Source organism: Moschus berezovskii, chromosome 22, assembly GCF_049115385.1.
Source record: "Moschus berezovskii isolate FMDL1 chromosome 22, NW_MosBer_1.0, whole genome shotgun sequence".
Taxonomy (NCBI): Eukaryota; Metazoa; Chordata; class Mammalia; order Artiodactyla; family Moschidae; genus Moschus; species Moschus berezovskii.
Window position 1 is genome coordinate 37,724,933 of NC_142481.1, and position 18,242 is coordinate 37,743,174.

Here is an 18,242-nt window from a genome sequence, read left to right on the forward strand (position 1 = left end):
GAGAAGGAGGCCTCTGAAGAGGCCATCAGGGGCCCAGGAGAGCCTTGTGGCTGCCAGAGGATGCACCTCCCAGTAAGGAAAGCAGGGAATAGTTACAAATTTAATAAAATTCACCTTATAAATTACAGCAGCAGCCCCAGGGCTCAGTTCACTGCCCCAGGAAGCAGGAGTTGGGCAAAGCTGGGCAGCTGTTGCTGCAGAGAAGTTGTCACAGTTCAGGGCTGAGGAGTGGCCAGTGGGCCAGCGCCGCCACCTCCAGGATGGCCACAGGGCAGCAGTGGGGGCTGGGTAGAGGCTCATGGGCCGGTGGACGCACAGGGAACAGGAGTAGGGGCCAAGGCCAGGCCTGAGGGTGCCCCCACTCTCTGGGCTCCTCAGTCCAAGCTGGCCATGAGCAGGTGCAGCTCGCGGAAGGCACTGCCGTGGCGGCCGCTCAAGCCCGACTTGCTCTTGACGAGGCTGCTGATGCTCTTGAGCTGCTTGTAGCAGAGCCGGCACTTGTGCAGCCTGTGGGCAAAGGGTCAGTGCTGGAGGTGGGCAGTCGGCACGGTCCCATGACCCCTGCCCAACCCCAGGGCCTTTCCTGTACTAACCACACTGGCCCTCCTCCCAGGGGAAGGCGGAGACCCAAAGAGCAGGACCCAGGCCACAGCCAGGCCATGGAGGAGCCCAGGCTCTGGTAACCCCACCCTGTGCCCTGAGCCACTGTCCCAGGCACAGTGACCGCCTCTATTGGCTGTTTCACCAGGGCCATCAACAAGCAGGCCTGTGTGCTCTTGCCTGACATGGCGTGCGCACACACACCACACACTCCTCCCCACTGCCCGGGATCCTCACCTCTCCTCCCGGCTGATGTCCACACCCACAGAGGGCGGGGCCGCCAGGATGTCTGTGATGAGGGGCAGAAACCGCTGCAGGATCAGCTTCAGGGAGGTGCAGCCCGTCTGGACGTAGCTGCAAGGGCAGAGGGATGGACAGAATCTCAAACACACAGAGCGCATGGCTCATGGAGACAGAGCGGGGCAGAGACGGGGCCAGAGGCCGCATGGACTTGCGGTCACTCTGGCCTTCCAGCCTTGGAGGGGACAGCAGCACGGCGCAACCACCTCACAAGTGCACCAGCTCTGGGGGTCTTTCCTGTAGTCCACCCCCACCCCACCCCGCTGAGGCAGGTGCGGCTTCCCCATGCGTACCTCTCATACTTGCTCTGCAGAAGCTTCTCGATCTGCGGCAGAACCGTGGTGCACAGATCCAGCTTCCACAGGGAGCTGGGGAGAGGGTCAGGGACACATGCCCTCAGCACCCGGCCCTGCCCACGCCCCCCACCTCCCATCCCCCGTCATGGCCACTCACGCCTTCTGGTTGACAATGTTAAGGAGGTCTACAACCACAGACAGGTCATTGATGGCCACGGCTGAGTCCACTGATGTCTGTGCAAACAGAGCACCCATTAGTGGGGACCGGGGACACAGTGGCCCTGCGTGGGTGTGATGTGATCACGGGCTTTATTGGGGGGTGAACATAAAACTGCAAGGTGTGGTGACGGGAGCTGCCTACCACCTCTTCAGCCCCATCCCAGGGAGCTCTATTCTCAGCTCCAAACCCAGGCAGAGGTGGCACTTGCTTTGATATCGCCTGTGGTCCACACGCCCCGCACAGTGTCCAGGTTCTTGTGGCGGCTGGTGAGCACGACGCACATGGTGTCATGGCCTTTGCGGATCTGGGACATGGCATCCTCGTCGACCAGCTCTGCCTGCTGGGGGATCTTCACGGCCTGCGTGGGATGGGTGCCTGGATGCTGGCAGCCAAGTTCTGCCCTCGCCCCATGGGCCTCCACCCACTCTCAGCCTGGGCCCCCCACTCACGGGCAGGAAGTCGGAGGCCTTCAGTCCGATGGGCTCATTGCGGGTGGCAGGAAAGATGGCAGGCTCGGCCTTGGGTGCAGGGGTAGAAGTGATGACCGGGGGCCGGGACAGAACCTCAAGCTGGAAGGGTCTGGAGTTAGCAGGCAGCCAGCCCAAGGCTTCCCCCTCTTCCTCTCTCTCTGGCAAGGGTCACCCCAGCCCTGATTCAGGACACCAGGCCCTCTCTGAGTCTCATACCGTGCCCGCTCCGCCTGGAGATATGTTTGGCACTGGGAACTGTGCGTCCGTGGCTGGGCTGGGCTTTGCTGCCTCCTTGGCTGTGGCCATGTCTGGAGATAGAAGGGAAAGATCCCTGGGTCAGGTCAGGTCGGGAGAAGGGACAGGCGGGAAGGAAGGCTTGCGCTGGGACTCTGGGTGGCGCCTCGCCTCTAACAGGGGAGGCCTGGCGGAGGGGGCGGGGCCTGTCCCCTCCCTTTCCACCTACTCAACCACAGGTCTGGCAGAAAGCAGGAACTGAGCACCACATGTGGATGGGACCCAGGGAGTGGTGGCCCCAACACCTCACTAGGAATGGGGTGTGTTTTGCAGGGGGAGTTGGTGCTGAGTGGATGCTGACTAGGAGTGTGAGAAAGAGAGGTGCTTCAGGAACCCAGCTTTAGGGGCACGGGAAAATGGCCCCTTGAGAAAGCTGGTGGCGGGGAAGGCTGGGCTGGAAGATGAGGGCACCCCGTCCCACCTTCTCCAACCACAAAGCAGATCAGGTTTTTCTCCCTTCTTAAATCTTCCAGCAGCAAAACCCAACCCCCAGGGACTGGGGACCTGGCCCCCCAAACCCCCGCCCTGCTCTCAGCTCCCTCCCACCTGAGGCTGTTCCCTGCCGTCTCCTCACCTGGCCCCCAGGCCTGCCTGATGCACCACCTCAGCAGAGCCTCACAGCCCCCATCTACAAGGCCCGAGTGCCTCTCACCATGCCTGGTTCCTCCCACACGGCTGTCTACCACCTGCCTTCCTCACTGGGTGCGGGCACCTGCCTGCTTTTTCACGCTGTTACCAGGGTCGAGAGCAGTGCCTGGCACACACTAGGTGCTTTTTGGGTGAATGGAGGGAAAAGACCCAAGGGGAGAGAGGCTGGGAACTGTCCTGTGGGAGGGGCAGCCTGGAAGAAGACGACTGGGGAGCCCGGGAGGCCAGGCCCTGCCCCCTGACTCACCATCTTCTGGGGGTGCAGGGAAGGGCTCACTTCTTCGGGGTGGTGTCCGACCTGCAGAGGTGAAGGGGGCCAGCCCAGGGCTGCTGTCTGAGCCCTCAGGGCCCAGTCGGCCAGGACCCCAGGGCCCCACAGGATGCGGAAGATGGGTAAGTGGTTCCAGGGTACACATACGGCTGTAGACCGTGATCTGTTTCTAGGGCCTGAACCCTCAGGCTTGCCTCTCCTCATGCCCTGGACCCTGGCAGGCCAAGCACCAAGGGTCTGTTGGGCTTCTGCGGAGGCCTAGAGGGCCTGGGGACAGAGCCGGGCCCAGATGTGGGTGAGAAATTAGGCTAAGGGGGCGGGGCAATGTTGACACCATCCTGGAAAGGACCATCTGCCTCTGCGTCCCGGAGGGGGATGGTGGGGCTAGGCGGGGATGGGAAGGGAAGGGAGGGGAGGGCCTCACTAATGCTGTTCTTGGGCTGGAAGATCTCATTGTAGTCCTCCGCGTTCTGGATCTCGGCCCGAGATTCCCGCTCGTCCCGGTCGTCCTCGCTGCTGGGGCTGCGGCGCTCGCTCTCCGAGTTCTGCTTCACCCTGGGGGGCCGGTCGAGCAAAGGGAGGCAGGGAGGGGTGGCAGTGAGGCCGGGTGGCTCACCTCTTGCACCCCCCAGTGCCCTCCGAGGCCCCGAGCACCCCACCTCTGAGGCTTGCTGCAGGCGGTGCTGGGCCGCTCGTAGATGCGGCGAAGGGGGGCGCTGGGGTGGGGCGGCTGCTGCGCCGGAGGCCGGCTGTCCTGCACCGGGTCCTGGGCCACCGTGCCTGTCCTGGTGACCCGCGTCAGGTCCACCACGTAAGAGGAGACGTTGCTCTGGGAGAAGGCCACGCCTATCTGCAGGAAATGGAGGAGGTGGGGCGGGACCCTTCGTGGGGCCCTGGCGGTAGGGTCCCCACAGGACCAGGAGGAAGTTGGGGACCTCAGTGGGAGGAGGCCGGCGGCCCGGCGCAAAGGTGCATGGTGGGCGGTGGCTCTCTCACCAGCTGGTCGTTGCAGATGGCCAGGTCGGCCACCTTGCCCCAATGGACGAGGACCACATCAAAGCAGCGCTCGGGCTCCCAGCCGTAGACGCGCAGCGAGTCCTGGCAGCCACTGTACAGGCAGCAGCCATCGGGGTTGAAGAGGATGCTCCTGGCCCAGGCGAGAGGGGGCCGTGGGTCAGAAGCCTCCGGAGAGGCTGCCGGGAGCCCAGGACCAGAGCGGAAGTGGAGACTACAAAGGGCCACCACAGCCACGCCCCAAGGCCCGGAGGAGGCCCCGCCCACCACCCAACAGCCCGCCTACCTGACAGGCCCCGGCTCCCCTTCAATACAGCTCACCACCTGGAATTTCTCCAGATCCCAGAAACGTATGGTCCTGCAGAGAAAGCCAGGTCCCATGCTGGTTTCTACGCAGGATGGTGGCTGGGAAAACCCGCTTTTCTGCAGACACTTGCCCACCCGCCCCAGGTCAGAGCCACTCTTGAGCATGTGGGAGGTGGACGGGCCTTGGATCCAGACACCCCAGCAAGGCCCAGGACACGGGGGCCGGGGAACTGGAGTCAGGAGAGAGATGTGATCTGGGTCCCAGGCTGGCATGGATGGCAGTCAGTCCAGTCTAGGTAGGATGTGACACCCCGGGACCAAAAGACAGACCGGGACAGAAACACACACAGAGGACAGAGGTGTGGCAGTCACAGGTCACGGGCCCTGCTCCTCCTCCTCACCTGTCGGAGCTGCCAGAAGCCAGGAGGTACTCGTTGGGGTGGAACTCCACCACATTGACAGGCCCCGTGTGGCCAGGGAACTCAGACATCATCTTGCCAGCAGTCAGATCCCAGAGCTGGGGCAGGGTGGGCTGGAGGTCAGGACCAGCCTGGCCCTCAGCCTCCAGATCACCCTCTCATCCAGACCATGCTCTTTATCCACGAACCGCCTCCCACTCTGGACAATCCTGGGGCGGGCGAGCCCGATGGGGAGGGAGGTGAAGACCCAACCTGGGTGTGATCAGCAGACCCCAGTCCCCAGCCCTGGACCCATGTCTGGCTGGGAGCTACCTTCACCATGTGGTCATCTGCGGCCGATGCCAACCACTTCCCATCGGGGCTGAACCGGAGACACCGCACAGCCTGGCTGTGCCCCTGAGGACAGGACAGAGCATGCACACTGGAGGGGCTGGGCCCTGTGGGCTTCCCTCCCCACCCCCTTCTCCTCCCTGCCCTCCACAAGCAAGTGCTTCCTGGGAGCAGGCAGAGAGGTGTCAGACGGCCACCCACGGGAGATGCCACAGAGGAACGCCTCTCCACAGGTGGTCATGGACCCCAGTCCTGCAGGACACTCCAGGAGATCAAGACCTCACGGTCTCAAGGCTGAGGAGCAATGTGTCCTGTGCCTCTTTTTGGAGAGTTAAATGCCTCCTCTTATGTGAAAGGGTCTAACAACTTCAAAAAATAATTATTAAACTAGTGCTTCCAAACTCATATGAACAGGAACCCCTTCACTTAATAACACCTGTTACCAGCCTACAAACTGTGCAGCACAGTTTGGTGAACACGGCTCTGTGGGGAGGCGTGGAAAGCTGGGGGTCCAGGTGGACCACCCAGGGCACCCCTGCTCTGCTCCAGATGCACGTTTCTCATCTGGACTTTTTGTTTCCCACCCAGGCTGGATGAGCAGCTCCTCCAGCTCCTTCCAGGGTCCAGGCGCCGCCCCTTTCAGGGTCTAGACACCGCCCCAGGCTTCATGCCCTCAAGGCGTTTGTGGAATGATGGACAGAGGGGCCTCACTCACCCTGTATCGGAAGACACAGCCTTTCCTCCTGATGTCCCAGAGCTGTGAAGTAGGGAGCAGAGAGGGGCGTGGGTCAGGACAGGTCACAACCACGGTGGGCTGCGCTGGGGAGGTCGAGCCAAGCTCAGTCCTGGAGCTTGGGTCAGAGGGCAGTAGATGGCCATGAGCAGAGAGGGGCTCTGAGCACCTCCAGGTCATTACACCCCAAAATGACAGGGGTCTGGAAACTGCTCAGTAAAGCTGGGCATTCCGAGGACAAATGTCTGGCCAGTGCTCCCCCATCTCCCTGCCTGGGTGGGGGTGGGGGGACATGGATGCTGGAGCACAGTGGGGAGGCGCCCCCGCAGAGCCGAAGCCCACCCCCTCGGGTGGGACTCGACATCCTGGTTCCACTGCCAGCCCAGTCCTGGGAGAGCCAGGGTGCTGAGTGGTGTCTCACCTTGATGTTTGTGTCCTGGGAACCCGAGGCTACAAACTCGCCATATGGGTGGAAATCCAGGCTGCAGATGTTGGCTTTGTGTCCCATAAGTGTGCGAAGGACTAACGAGGGAGAGAGCAGAGACAGTGGTGTGAGAGGCAAACAGGACGGCAGCAGAGAAAGGGCTTCAGTGTTCGTTTCTGTGTGCGCTTTCGTCCTGACAGCACAGAAAAACACAACAGCAACACACTTTCAAGATGTGGAGGAAAGTCGACCGTCCTACCACTCTAACAACTAACTTTTCTTATTTTCCTCCCGAGAGATGCCAGCCGTTTCTGCCATTACAGGAGCCCCCAGGAAACTCTCTGCAAGCGCCATGTGGCTTGTGCCAACGTGTTCTCACAAGAGTGAAGCCCCAGAGTCAGCAGAGTCGAGCAGCTGCTGTACTCGGTTTAGGCCCTGTGGACATGGAGCTTATGACCTGCCAGGCATCCCATCACACCCGAGACAGTGCGAGGAGAGGGATGCAGGAGCAGTCCAAGGTAGGGGAGAAGCTGCTAGGTTGAAAAGAGAAATCCAGGGGGGCTTTTTGGAGGAGGTGGTATCTGAGCAGGATGTCAGTGGGTGGTGGATGAGGGAGGCTTGTGTTTCTGTATCAGAGTGTTCTCCAGTACCACTCAAATTTGCCTCTTCTCTCTGGCCTCATATGCCTTGCTTTTTAGAAGATTTATAATTCTGCTGTTTGAATGAAACTGATCATGCCAAGGGTGCTGGCACAAAGTGTGGCAGTCCAGTGATCCTCAGGTTTGAGACAGGTGAAACAGGCTGCCTTGTGAGGTAGTGAGCTCTCTGTTGGAGCAGGTGTTCAAGCAGACTCCAGACATAATGCTTAAAGAGCAAAATTCGAAGACACTAAAATCTGAGCAGCTACCCTCCCCACACTGTAGTTGTCACATGCCATTGGGGGCTCAGCACTGCCTTTCTGGCCAAGGGGGCTTCGGGCACATGCAGCCCAGCCCAGGCCCTGGAGGGTGCACACTCCTCTCGCACATGTTCCAGTCCATGCTGCCCCTGCCAGCCCACCTGCTTTGCATCCCAGAGCCAGGCTTCCAAAATCCTGCCCCACCCCAGAGGATGCGGCAGGTCCCACCCCTGCGTAGGCCGGCTTCATGAAGCCCAGACCGCCTTCCTGTGGGATCCTGGGCTGACCCTCCCTCGCCCTCTGGCTCTCCATGGAAAGCAGGCAGGACCACATTCTTCTGGTGTGATTTCTGCCCTCGCTCTTCTGTCCTGGAAGGGCTCTCGGGGCCTCCTGATGCCAACTTGGTCACGGGATCCAGGAGCTGCAGAGAGGAGGGGCCTCCAGGGCCTGTCTACCCGACATGGGAACTTCCAAACCCTCCAGCTGAGCAGCTGGACGCTCCAGTGATGGGCAACTGAAGCCACAGTCAGGCAACCCTTTAACATTACCCCTTTCTGCACACGAGGTGCCAGTTTGCCTCTGTATCATTTCCACCACACTGTGGTGGGTGGGGGTGGAGGTGGGTCTGAGGTCTTAGGGTCTTCCTGCTGAGAATGTGAGGGCAAGTTTCTCTTCTGTCACCGAAACCGACCCACCCCAGCCAAATGGCAGGGCAAACTACTGGGACAGGAGTCCTGACACCAGGATTCGAGGTCAGACACCCCAGCCATAGAGTCTTTACTAAGTTCATGGCCCTCCTTGGGTCTGTTTGCCCATCTGTCAAAAAAGGAGATAGTGCCAACCTGGTTTTGCATCAGAACCAGCTAGAAGCTTATGAAAGCCAGATCCTGGGCCCATCCCTCTCCTGAGTCAGTTTCTCTGGGAGTGGGGTCTGGGATGTGTCACAAGTTGTTTGTAGAACAGCCAGCCCTGGGAGCCAGGAATTCCAGACGTCTTTAGTTTCCATTCTTTGCTGACCTCAAGAAATTCCTCACGTTCCCTTGTGCATGAAAGTCATGGCTGCAAAATCACAAGTCTTGGCTTCTCTATATGTCTTGCTCCTCTGTGAACGGTAAATGGCTGGTACCCTACACTGGGATCTGGGTCCAGGCAGAGGCTTCCCAGAGGTGAAGCAACTCCTGCCCAAGCCTTTCTGCTTTCTTGGCTGGAGCCCAGCCAGCCCGGGCATGCTCCTCCCTGGCCCCTTGTCCAGCGATGCTCCTGCCTCGTGGGTCCTATGTGGTGCCAGGCAGTGGGACTTTGTGCTGAGATGCTAAGCTTGCAGCCCCTATTTGTTATCTAAGAGGTCCTGGGGCTCTGTCTTTCTGAAACAGTCCACCACCGGGTGGGCAGGTATCACTAAGAGGCTCAAGTGAGGTCCTAACTTGAGGAGCACCTACATGAGAGCAGAATGAACCTGGCCACGGGGCGTGCGTGGCCACAGGGCGTGCGTGGCCAATGGCCACCATCCTGCAGCAGAACAACCTGCAGGCACCAGAGGAGAGGCCAGAATGACCTTTAAGTCTCAGCCAGGCAAAAAGGGCATTGTTTTTGGGAGAAGCAGACTCGGCAAAAACCCACGCCACCCCTTCCTCTGCCATCCTTCAGGGAGCAGATGGCCTCCCACCTGGCATGCTGCAAGGTCCAGACTAGAGGCTGGCAAAAAGCAGTGGGCAAACAGGTTTTACTTGGACCTCTGAGTGTCGGCCTGCACAGTGTTCTGAAAAGTACGTTGAGTTAGCTGTCAACCTTTAGAAATGGGTGGATTCCACATAAATGCCCAGATTCCCAGCTTCTCTTAAAAAAATCTGTAGAGCTGGCAACATTGCGCCCACATTCCCATGCGGCAACAGCCAGTGATGCTGAGAGGCAGCTCCCGTTCTAGGGAAAGTGGGACTCCCTATTTGGCCCAGAACTGAGGGCATGAGTCTCCAGACCAAGACCCCAGAGAGGACCCAGTACAGGGATGAGAACACGCACACCAACGCCCTTCACTGTGAAACCTGAGGACACTGGGAGGAAGATCCTACAAGCCTGCAGAGAGAGAGAGAGGCAGGGGAGGAGAGAAGCAGGTCCCACGAGGGGGATCAGGGATGACCTCCCAAAGCAACCCTGGAACCTAAAACACACCGTCTGGTCAGTGAACCAGGAAAGAAGCACCGTCCGAGTCAGGACAGGCTTCCTGGAGAAAGTGGCTGGACAGGAAAGCTGGGGACAAGCCCAACTGCAGGCATGCGTCGGTGGGGAGGCAGGTGTGGCCACCTACTTTTGGCAGCTTCCAGGTCCCAGACGCGGATGGAGCCCGACTGAGAGCCGGCCACGATGAGCTCCTCGGGGGTGTTGAGACGGACGCTCTCCACGGGGGACGTGTGACCCGTCAGGCTCTGAGGAGAGAAGGTAGCAGCCTCGGTGTGCTATGTCTACAGACCCCCAGCTGCTGCCTCCAATCCTGGATCCCTGGGCAGCTCATCAAGCAGGGATCCTGTGGCGCCCCAGGCCTCTTGGCTCCCAGGGCTGAAAGTGGGCCAGACCCCAGCCACGCTCCACCATCACCCACTGTGCTCCCGACAGGAACGTCACCTGCAGGAGTGGCCCTGCAGCGGGGCAGTTGACCTTTCAGTCCCAAGTCCAAAGCACTGTCCTCCTGGACTGTGCTCCCATCTCTACTCTGCCTGGCCCAGCCCTCCAGAGGGGAAACCACGGCAGAACTGAGGTCTGACCCGTCAGTAGCCTCTGAAGCCCCCAGGTCCCCAGGGGCTGACCCCCACCAAAGGACCCAGCCACGCTCTCAGGCAGGGGCTCCGGAAACCAGAGGACCTGGGAGTGATTCTGCTGCAAACATGGACACTCTCCCCAATTCAGACCAGCCTCTGTTGATTCTTTTCCAATTGGGGTGTGTTACTCTGGAATTTCAGGGAGCAGGAAACACCTGAACCCCCCGAAACAATTTCAATTCTCTTCTTAACCCAATCTCAGTTCTGACCTTAACCTTGCCTGCGGTTTGGGTCAGATCTCAGCTGCCCACTGGATCTCACAAGAACACCGAGTTGATTACGTTTCTACTAATAAACCTCACCTCCTTTGTATCTTGACTCAGTTAAGAGTCAAAAGAATACCGCCCTGCGCGGCAAGATTGTAGGGGAAGAGGGCAAGCTTCAGTGCCATCGATGAGAATGCAAATTGACTTTTGGAGGTCAGTTTGGCAATATGTTTTGAAAGCTTTATAAAAAGTACACACCCACAGATTCAGTCTTATGATTGCAGATCTGTTTGAAGATTTAGGGAGACAAGGATGTGCCCCACTGTGGCTGGGCTGAGCCAAAAACCTGGCTATGACTTCCATGCTGGGAGCCAGGCTCAACCCTACAATGGGATACCACAAAGCTATTAAAAATCGTGTTGTAAAAGGGTATTTGCTGACACAGGAAAACACTCGCACTGTTGCTATATTTAAAAATATAAAACCAGGCTACAGAAGAGTAAGACAGTGTACTAGAAACACATTGTTATATGTTTGTGTGTGTGCACGTGGGCGTGTTTGCACGTGTATACCTAGGCACAAGTCTGCACACACATGCATGCACATGTGTCTGTATCAGCCCCTAGCAGCGCACAGACCAAAGTACCAGGTGTAATGGTCCTTGGATAACCAAACTGCATAGAACTCATTTCTGTATGTTTTTCCCTTCTGTGTGATTTCCTGTTTTGGAAAACGGTTTTTGGCATCGAATATAGTTGTAACCAGGGGGACAGGGCTAACAAAATGCAGCAGAACCCTACAGGGCCTTCCTAGGACAGACGCCACCCACCTCCATGTCCTTTGCCTGCCTTTTATCTGGAGAAAAGCTTTTGTCAGAGAACAAATCTAATCAAAGAAATAAGGAAAATGCAGAAGAAGCAAGGGAAAGCAGTCAAACGAGACCAAATAACAAGAGTTTAGTCATTAGACAAAGTCAAGGAACTTCGGTTTCTTCTCAAGGGCTGTGGATACTGATCTGAACCCTATCTTGCGAGCTGCCTTGTAGATATCGAAACTCCCACCAGATGGAAGAAGCTGACGACATGACGACCAGACTGTCACCATGGCGTGAGATGCCACAGTTCTGAGAACTGGGTGGACCACCACCCAACCGACTTCAAGATGACGTCAGAGCTGGCTGTGCCACTCCGCACTGAGCTCCCTCGCATCAGCTACACACCTCTGAAACTCCCCTTTAAAAGCTCTTGCCTCTGATCAACAGTAGGGAACTGACTATTGGACACAAGACCGCCTCCCCACCAGCTGCCAGCCTCCTGAATAAAGCCACCTTTCCTTTCAACAAACACTTGCCTCTCATGTATTGGCTCCCAAGCCAAGCAGAGTTGAGTTCATTAGCACTATTAAAGAACCAGCCCTCTAACCAGCTCCAACCAGGGGCATTCAAACCCCTTTTGTGCAGTGAGGTGAGTAATGAATCAAAATAACCCTGCAGGTAACTGACAGGCGAGCGGACAGGCCAATAGGCAGGGGAGGCTCAGATTTGGCCCTGTAGGCTTATTTTAGCCTTTTCATACAGGCTCCCCAGAGCTCCTTCCCACAACCAGGTGACCGCCCCCACTCCCCATTCCTGAGGACTGGCCACTGTCCCAGCCATCTGGGTTGTCCTGGACTTCCCTGAGCAGACAAGTCGGGGGAAGCACTGATGTGCTGGGTTTCTGCAGAGCTGCCCACTCCCAGCGACCATCCCTGGCCTGCCCACCTGCCCCACCCCGCCCACCGGCCGAACCTCACCATGATGCAGTTGGGCTTGTTGATGGACCACAGGTTGACGCGGCAGTCATCCCCGCCTGTGGCCAGCAGCCGGCCTGAGGCTTTGCCCAGCACCAGAGAGGACACATTGCTGGCATGGGCCACGATCTCCTCTATACAGGGAAGAGCAGAGGGAGAAGACAGTCAGGGGCCTGAAAGGCCACATGGAGGCAGGCTGGGCCTTATCCTGCTCGGCCCCCATCCCTGGCACCGGAAGCCCAGAGGGAGGGGCCCTGCTCCCTGCGGCTCCCTTTGGTGCCCAGACACACCCCATGAGCGGTGAGACAGTGCAGGGCTTGGGCCTGAGACAGAAACAACAATTTCTCAACTTCAATCACTCCCATCCTACCCTTAAGCCTCATGAATTATTTCCTTTTTCTGCGTATCAACGGGTACTATTATTAAGTTACTATGATCAGTTTTAAAAACTGACTTGCTATTTTTATTTAGCTCTGTCGTTTAAGCAGTAACATGCATGAAAATTACAAGCTTGATATGTTCACTACATTTTTTCTATAATACAAAAAGAAAAATGAAACCAATGATTAAAAAATATTGACCCACGTACCACCTAAGAGCCTCTCAACTGCCGCTTGGTGTTCCTGCTTGGGGAAACCCACTTTCAGAACTATATAGGCAGACAAGCTGTCCCCAGGTGAGCTCAGCCAGGGCTTCAGCCCGCAGCTTCAGAATCATGGATTGGACTCTGGTCTGAGCTCTGCTATTGCAGGCTGTGTGGCCTTGAACAAGTTGCTTACCCTCTCTGAGTGCTGCACTCGTCCTTGGGTAAATGGGGATAATAATAGTGTGTGGCTCACTGGACTGCTGAGGATTCCCTGAGGACATTCCTGTGAGCTTCTGTGAGGGGCTGAATACTCATGGCTGCTAGGCAGACTACAGATCAGACATCATGGAGAGTGGGCACTGCAGCCCAGGAGAAATCCAGGAGGTGGGCTGCGTGAGGAGGGAGCAGGAGGCAGTCGAACTGAGGGGTCGGGTGTGAGGGCCAAATGGACAGAGAGGGAGGAAAGGTCACTGTGGGTGGCCCTGAGGGCCCATGGCTTGGACTTGGTGGGGGCGAGGGTGCAGCAGATGTAAGTCTCAGAGGGCATCACCAGGGAAGGAACAGGCAAGGAACCAAGAGACAATTTAGGCCTCCGAGTCAGGGCCTGAGTAGTTTCTCCTAAGGGGGAGGAAAGAAACAGTGTCCCCACACAGATGAGGGAAGCATGCTGACGTGCTGAGGCAGCTGGGAGGCTGGCCTGGGAGATGCTGAGGGAGAGGGCGGTGCAGCTGCTCTGCACAGGCCCGTCCTGGGTGCCTGCTCCAGCCTCTGACCTACCTGGGGGTCTCTGCGGTGCCAGCCTCAGACCGCAGGGAGGCTGGGAAGCTGGGCTGGGGAAGGATGCTGGCCAGGTGGCGTGCCTCACAGGGGCTGTCAGAACTGCCTGGGGGACAGGGACCCAGGCTCAACCTCACAGACGACACCCCACCTCAAGGGGTGGCGGGGCTAGCCCCAGCTGGGTGAGAGCTCCTGGCAGGCCTAAACGTGAGCCGGGGCCTTGGGGACCCTGGCCCTGGAGTCGAGGAAGCTGGGCCTCTCTCTGGTCCACACCTTGGCCAAGGAGCCTTCAGTCCCCTGGACGCTGTAGCACAGATGCGTGGGTGCCCTGGGGCTCTGGTCACAGAGAGTTATCTGTTCATGAGCTTCTGTTGGGCCAGACTGACTGCCCAACCTAGCTAGAGGCCAAACCGCCTTCCCTTCCCCCTGAGCACTGTGACCCCCCCAGCCCACAGCCCGTCCCCTTCTCTGAAGATACTCCCTGCATGTGATGCCCTCCACACATGACCCACCAGGAGGCCGAGCTGCCCACCCTACCTCTCAGCTCTCCCAGGGAAAGTGTGGGCTAGGCCCCACTGCACTGGGTCTTCTGGGCCCACTGTCACCCCTCTCTGCATCTCAGGGCCGCTGCGTGCAGAGACAGCCATTAAAACATAGTATGAATGTTTCCTGGGTGTCCGCTAGAGGCCCTGCACTGAGAGACAGTGGGGAGTGACAGTGATAAGGTTCTCGTCTCCATGCTCCAGCCTGGGCAGATGGCTCCGGGGACAGGGCATCTAGCCCGAGGAACCACAGATTTTAGGGCAAGCAGAATTTGAATACTGGGCCCTTCTAGAAGGGCTCAGACTACTCCCCTGCAAGCAGCCTGACCAGGGGATTTGCTGGAACCCCTGGAGGGACCAGCAGGTGGTGTGGGGAGAGGGGGGCACACCTCGGGCATCAGGCAGAGAAGGCCTCAGCACAGGGCACTGGCCTAAGAGCTCCCAGTCTGGCCTGAAGGATGGTACCCTGCAGTGGCCCAGGCCTGGATACCGAATTTAAATGCAAACAAACAGAAGTCCTCACAGTAGGCCAGGCTGATGGCTGCTGCTCTACTGTGGGGCCCAGGCTCACGCTGGTTTCCCAAGCTCAGGGGACACACTCTGGACCCCACATCCCAGCCAGAGCTAGGGGGACACTGTGTTCTGGTCAGAAGCGCTAAGCACCTGCATGCCAACAGAAGGTGCAAAGAACTAGGCTTCAATAAGCACTTTTGATCCTCCTCAGACTCTAGAACCATAAGGAGCCAGAGGTCATTTGGCCTTTGAGCTCTTTAGACAGTTTATACCCATGGAAACAGCTGTGCACATGAAATTGTCAGCAGATGCCCAATATGCCTGATCACGTCACCTCCCACCTGAATGCTCTGATGGCTCGGCCCCGCCTTTCAGATAAAGTCAAAGCCTCAGAAGAGCTGGGTAAGGTCCCAGAAGATCTTACCAGCCTATGTGGCACCACATTCTTCCCACAGCATGCTGCAGCCCATGGCCTCCTCCGAGACCTTGAAACCCACCATGCTTCCTGCCTCAGGGCCTTTGCACATGCTGTTTAGGCAGCCCACCACACTCCTCAACTCCCACCCCCTCTATCATGTAGTTAACTGATTTAAAGCACAAGTTCCAGCTTGAAATCAGAGAAGGAGAGACAGATGAGCATGATTACCTGATTCCCACGTCCTGTGCTCCCCAGACTCTAAGCCCCACTGTACCAGGACCTTGCCTATTTTGCCCTCCATTGTCTCCCCAGTGCCTGGTTCTTTCCTGGTTTCTCAGGAAAACCCAGCTGTTGAAGATATATATACATAACCCCAATAAATAGAGCCATTCTGCCCAAAGTACACCTCCTTGGGAGCCCATAACATGATGCTCCCTAAACCCTGGGACTGAGGAGCAATTTGAACATGGCCGAATCTTCTCATTTACAAATGAGGACACTGAGACCCAGCAGAGAGTTTTGCTCAGATTCTCACAGTTAAAAAGTGGAGGAGCCCGGCCCTGCTTCTGAAAACAGCCCAGGGATAGCTCATAGCAAAGGGTGATCAGTTTGGACACACCTGATCTATGCCAACCAGTTATTACTAGAGGAGTATGGCCTACAGAGGCACCAGGTGCAAAGCAAGAGGCCTCAAAATATGATCCAGGGACCCTGGGACCCTCAAGATCCTTTCAGGGGATCCAAGAGAACAAAGCTACTTTTATCATAATAAAAAGTGGAGCTTGGCTTTTATACTCTCATCTGCTCACAAGAATATGGTGGAGTTTTCCAGAAGATACACGATATGTGATGACATCATCACCAACAGTGTGTTTGTACATTATGTTTTCAAATATCTCAATATTCACTTCTGAAGTGGTAAATGTTGGTAGATATGAGTCCCATAAAAAAAACTCTGGGATCCTCGATAAGTTTTAAGAATATAAAAGTGTCCTAAGATCAAAGAGTTTAGAGTTGTCAGTTTACAGTAATGGTGGGGGTGGGTGGTACCTGGATTCAGATACATTGCAGAGGCTATTAGCAGCCCTCTGCCTACCCTCTCACCTCCGCCCCAGTCCCAAGATGTTCTCATCTGATGGGGTAGCTTGACTGGTGAGATGTCTGAAAACACCAAGGACATCTTTGAGGGGCGCCATCCCATCTGCCGGCCTAACTGGAAATCCTGCTAAGTGCTTCATTATGTTCATTTTCTCACTTGAATCTCACAACAGTTTGAGCATGGAAGCGTGATTATCTCATTGTACAGACAGGAAACTAAACCTCTGAGAGGTTAAGTCACTTAGCCAATGTCACTCAGTGCCAAAGTCATGATTTGCATGTTGGTCTATTTTATGCCAAAGCCTGGGAGTCTCCCCTTGTGCCAAGAACGGGAGACAAAGTTGAGGGTCCAGGCCACCCACCAACAAACAGCTACCGGGGTAAATGGGGTAAGAAAGCAAGTCACTCACGCAACTTCCAGGCCGTCTTGGTGACCACAGGGGTGGCCATCCTTCAGCTGGCTGGCACCTGAAGCTCCACCCACAATAGACTGTGCTTTCCTTGTGGGGTGGGGGTGGATCCCCCCCAGATCCACCAATCAAGTTGGCAGGGAGTTTCCACACATGCAGGCAGAGGGAATGCCTCGTCTCTGGACCACCTCGTGGTTTTAAATCATCCACAGCAGCAGCCCGTGCGTGCCTTTTGGGATCCTGGGTCATGGAATGTCAGGCTTGAGCCATCTCAGCTCAACACTGGGCTGGAATACAAACAGAGGTGATGGCTTGTTAGCAAACACTCAGGGGGAGCTCAGGGGGTCCCTGGGTTTACAGAACTGCAGCTGCAGCTCCCTCGATGACCAAAGCCACTTGATAAAACAGACACCCACCAAAGCCACTAGAGACAAGAGCTCCACGGCAAGCTGGGTTTGAGAATCTGGAGAAGGGGGTATCTCAGGCAGGGTGACTGAAGCACAGAGAAAAAGAAGGTTCTCTCAGAGGCCAGGATGATGGGAGGAGGTTCTGTTCCAGGAAGCTGGCTGCCTGAAATGCAGCTGAAATGCAGCAGCTGCAGTGGGGCGGGGAAGAAAGACCACATGTCTGCAGTTCCGAGAGATCTCAGAGTCAGTTTTGTCTGACGTATGGGAAGGGGGCGGAGTCAGAGACTAAGTTTAGGGGGCCAAGAGAGGCACCCGAGAGATAGAGTCCTGAAGAGGGCCCTGGGGGTCCAGTATGTACCAAGGGAACTACTCCAGGTCCCTGCCATTCCCAAGGACAGCTCTGGGAACTAGGCCTCCAGACTGGGCATGAGTCGGTATGACTCTTCAGCATTAAAAGGCAACCTCATGGAGCCTCCTATCCGCTCCTCCAAGCCTCTTTCTCCTGGATTCCCCAGGTCTGCCTCTCTAGTTCTCCATTCTCTCCTCCTTCTCCCTGCCGCCTGTGTGTGCACATCCGGTCTCCAGGGCTCCCTAACTTGGCCCCTGCCTCGCCAGACCCTCTTAAATCCCCCTTTTTCTCTCTGCTATCAGTATCCCCATTCATTCACTCTCCTGCTTCAAGAGTCCCCATTCATCCCCCCTCCTCCTGCAGACCCTCGGCTCTCCTTCCAGCCTCCCAGTATTTTCCCCTCGGGCCTCCACGCCGGTCCCGCCCCTCCCGAAGCTGGAGCTGGTCCCTCGGCCTTGCCTAACCCTCCCACTCCTCTCAGCACTGGCTCCAGCCTCCCTCCGCCCAGAGCCTTCTCCGTCTCATCCCGGCCTGGCCCCGCCTGGCTCGGCCCGGCACAGGGCTCAACCTCCCCTGGCCGCCTCGCCCCTTCGCCCCCTCGCCCACTCCACCTGCAGCTGCGGTTCGGGAGGCCGAGGCTCCGCTCCAGGCGCGACCCCCACTCGCGTCCATCCCCTGGCCTGATTGGCCGCTGCTTGACAACCGACCCTCACAACAAAACCTCCGGCTCAGAGCCCCTCCTTCCTCACCCCCAACACCAATCAGCCGCCGCGAGCGCTCCACCTCCCTTCGGGTATGACCAATAGAAGCAGGCGCTTCTGCCGCCTCGCCTAAGTGCCCGCCCTCTTTTCCTGAATTGGACTAATCTCGAGGAAGGAGAGTTCAAGAGCCGGCCCTAGGCCTCTAGTGAACCAATGCGAGCTGCCGTTTCCTTGGTTCCGCCTCCGCCTCAAGCTTTCCCTTTCCTCCCCTTTCCATCTCTTTCACGAAAACTAGTTTGCACTTAAAAATTTTTTTCGAAACGCCCTCCAAGGGCGGCTGCACCAATCGCTTTAGCAACCGTCCCAAATTGACCAATCAGCAACCGTATTATTGGAAAGCCAATTTCAGGA

General features: G+C 57.1%; 1 protein-coding gene across 1 annotated transcript; it reads right to left on the minus strand.

Annotated features, from left to right (window-relative positions):
- Nucleotides 1-87: 87 nt before the first annotated feature.
- KATNB1 (katanin regulatory subunit B1) lies at nt 88-16,550 on the minus strand. The gene is made up of 19 exons (XM_055412668.2): nt 16,375-16,550; nt 12,034-12,164; nt 9,529-9,646; nt 6,323-6,423; nt 5,884-5,925; nt 5,151-5,234; nt 4,821-4,936; nt 4,400-4,471; nt 4,096-4,246; nt 3,759-3,949; nt 3,524-3,654; nt 3,076-3,126; nt 2,103-2,194; nt 1,866-1,985; nt 1,625-1,774; nt 1,354-1,430; nt 1,194-1,268; nt 838-954; nt 88-507 (listed from the first exon to the last, which is right to left on the minus strand). Exons 1-19 carry the CDS (start codon nt 16,412-16,414, stop codon nt 375-377), a joined length of 1,992 nt encoding a protein of 663 aa, XP_055268643.2. The 5' UTR covers nt 16,415-16,550; the 3' UTR covers nt 88-374.
- Nucleotides 16,551-18,242: the final 1,692 nt, after the last annotated feature.

Excerpts from the sequence above, each read along its gene's own strand:
- KATNB1 (XM_055412668.2), bottom strand. The coding sequence starts at position 16,414 with ATGGCCACCCCTGTGGTCACCAAGACGGCCTGGAAGTTGC. Across the intron at positions 12,165-16,374 it reads CAAGACGGCCTGGAAGTTGC|AGGAGATCGTGGCCCATGCC; the intron begins GTGAGTGACTTG and ends TTCCCTGTATAG. Across the intron at positions 5,926-6,322 it reads CCCAGGACACAAACATCAAG|CTCTGGGACATCAGGAGGAA; the intron begins GTGAGACACCAC and ends CCTACTTCACAG.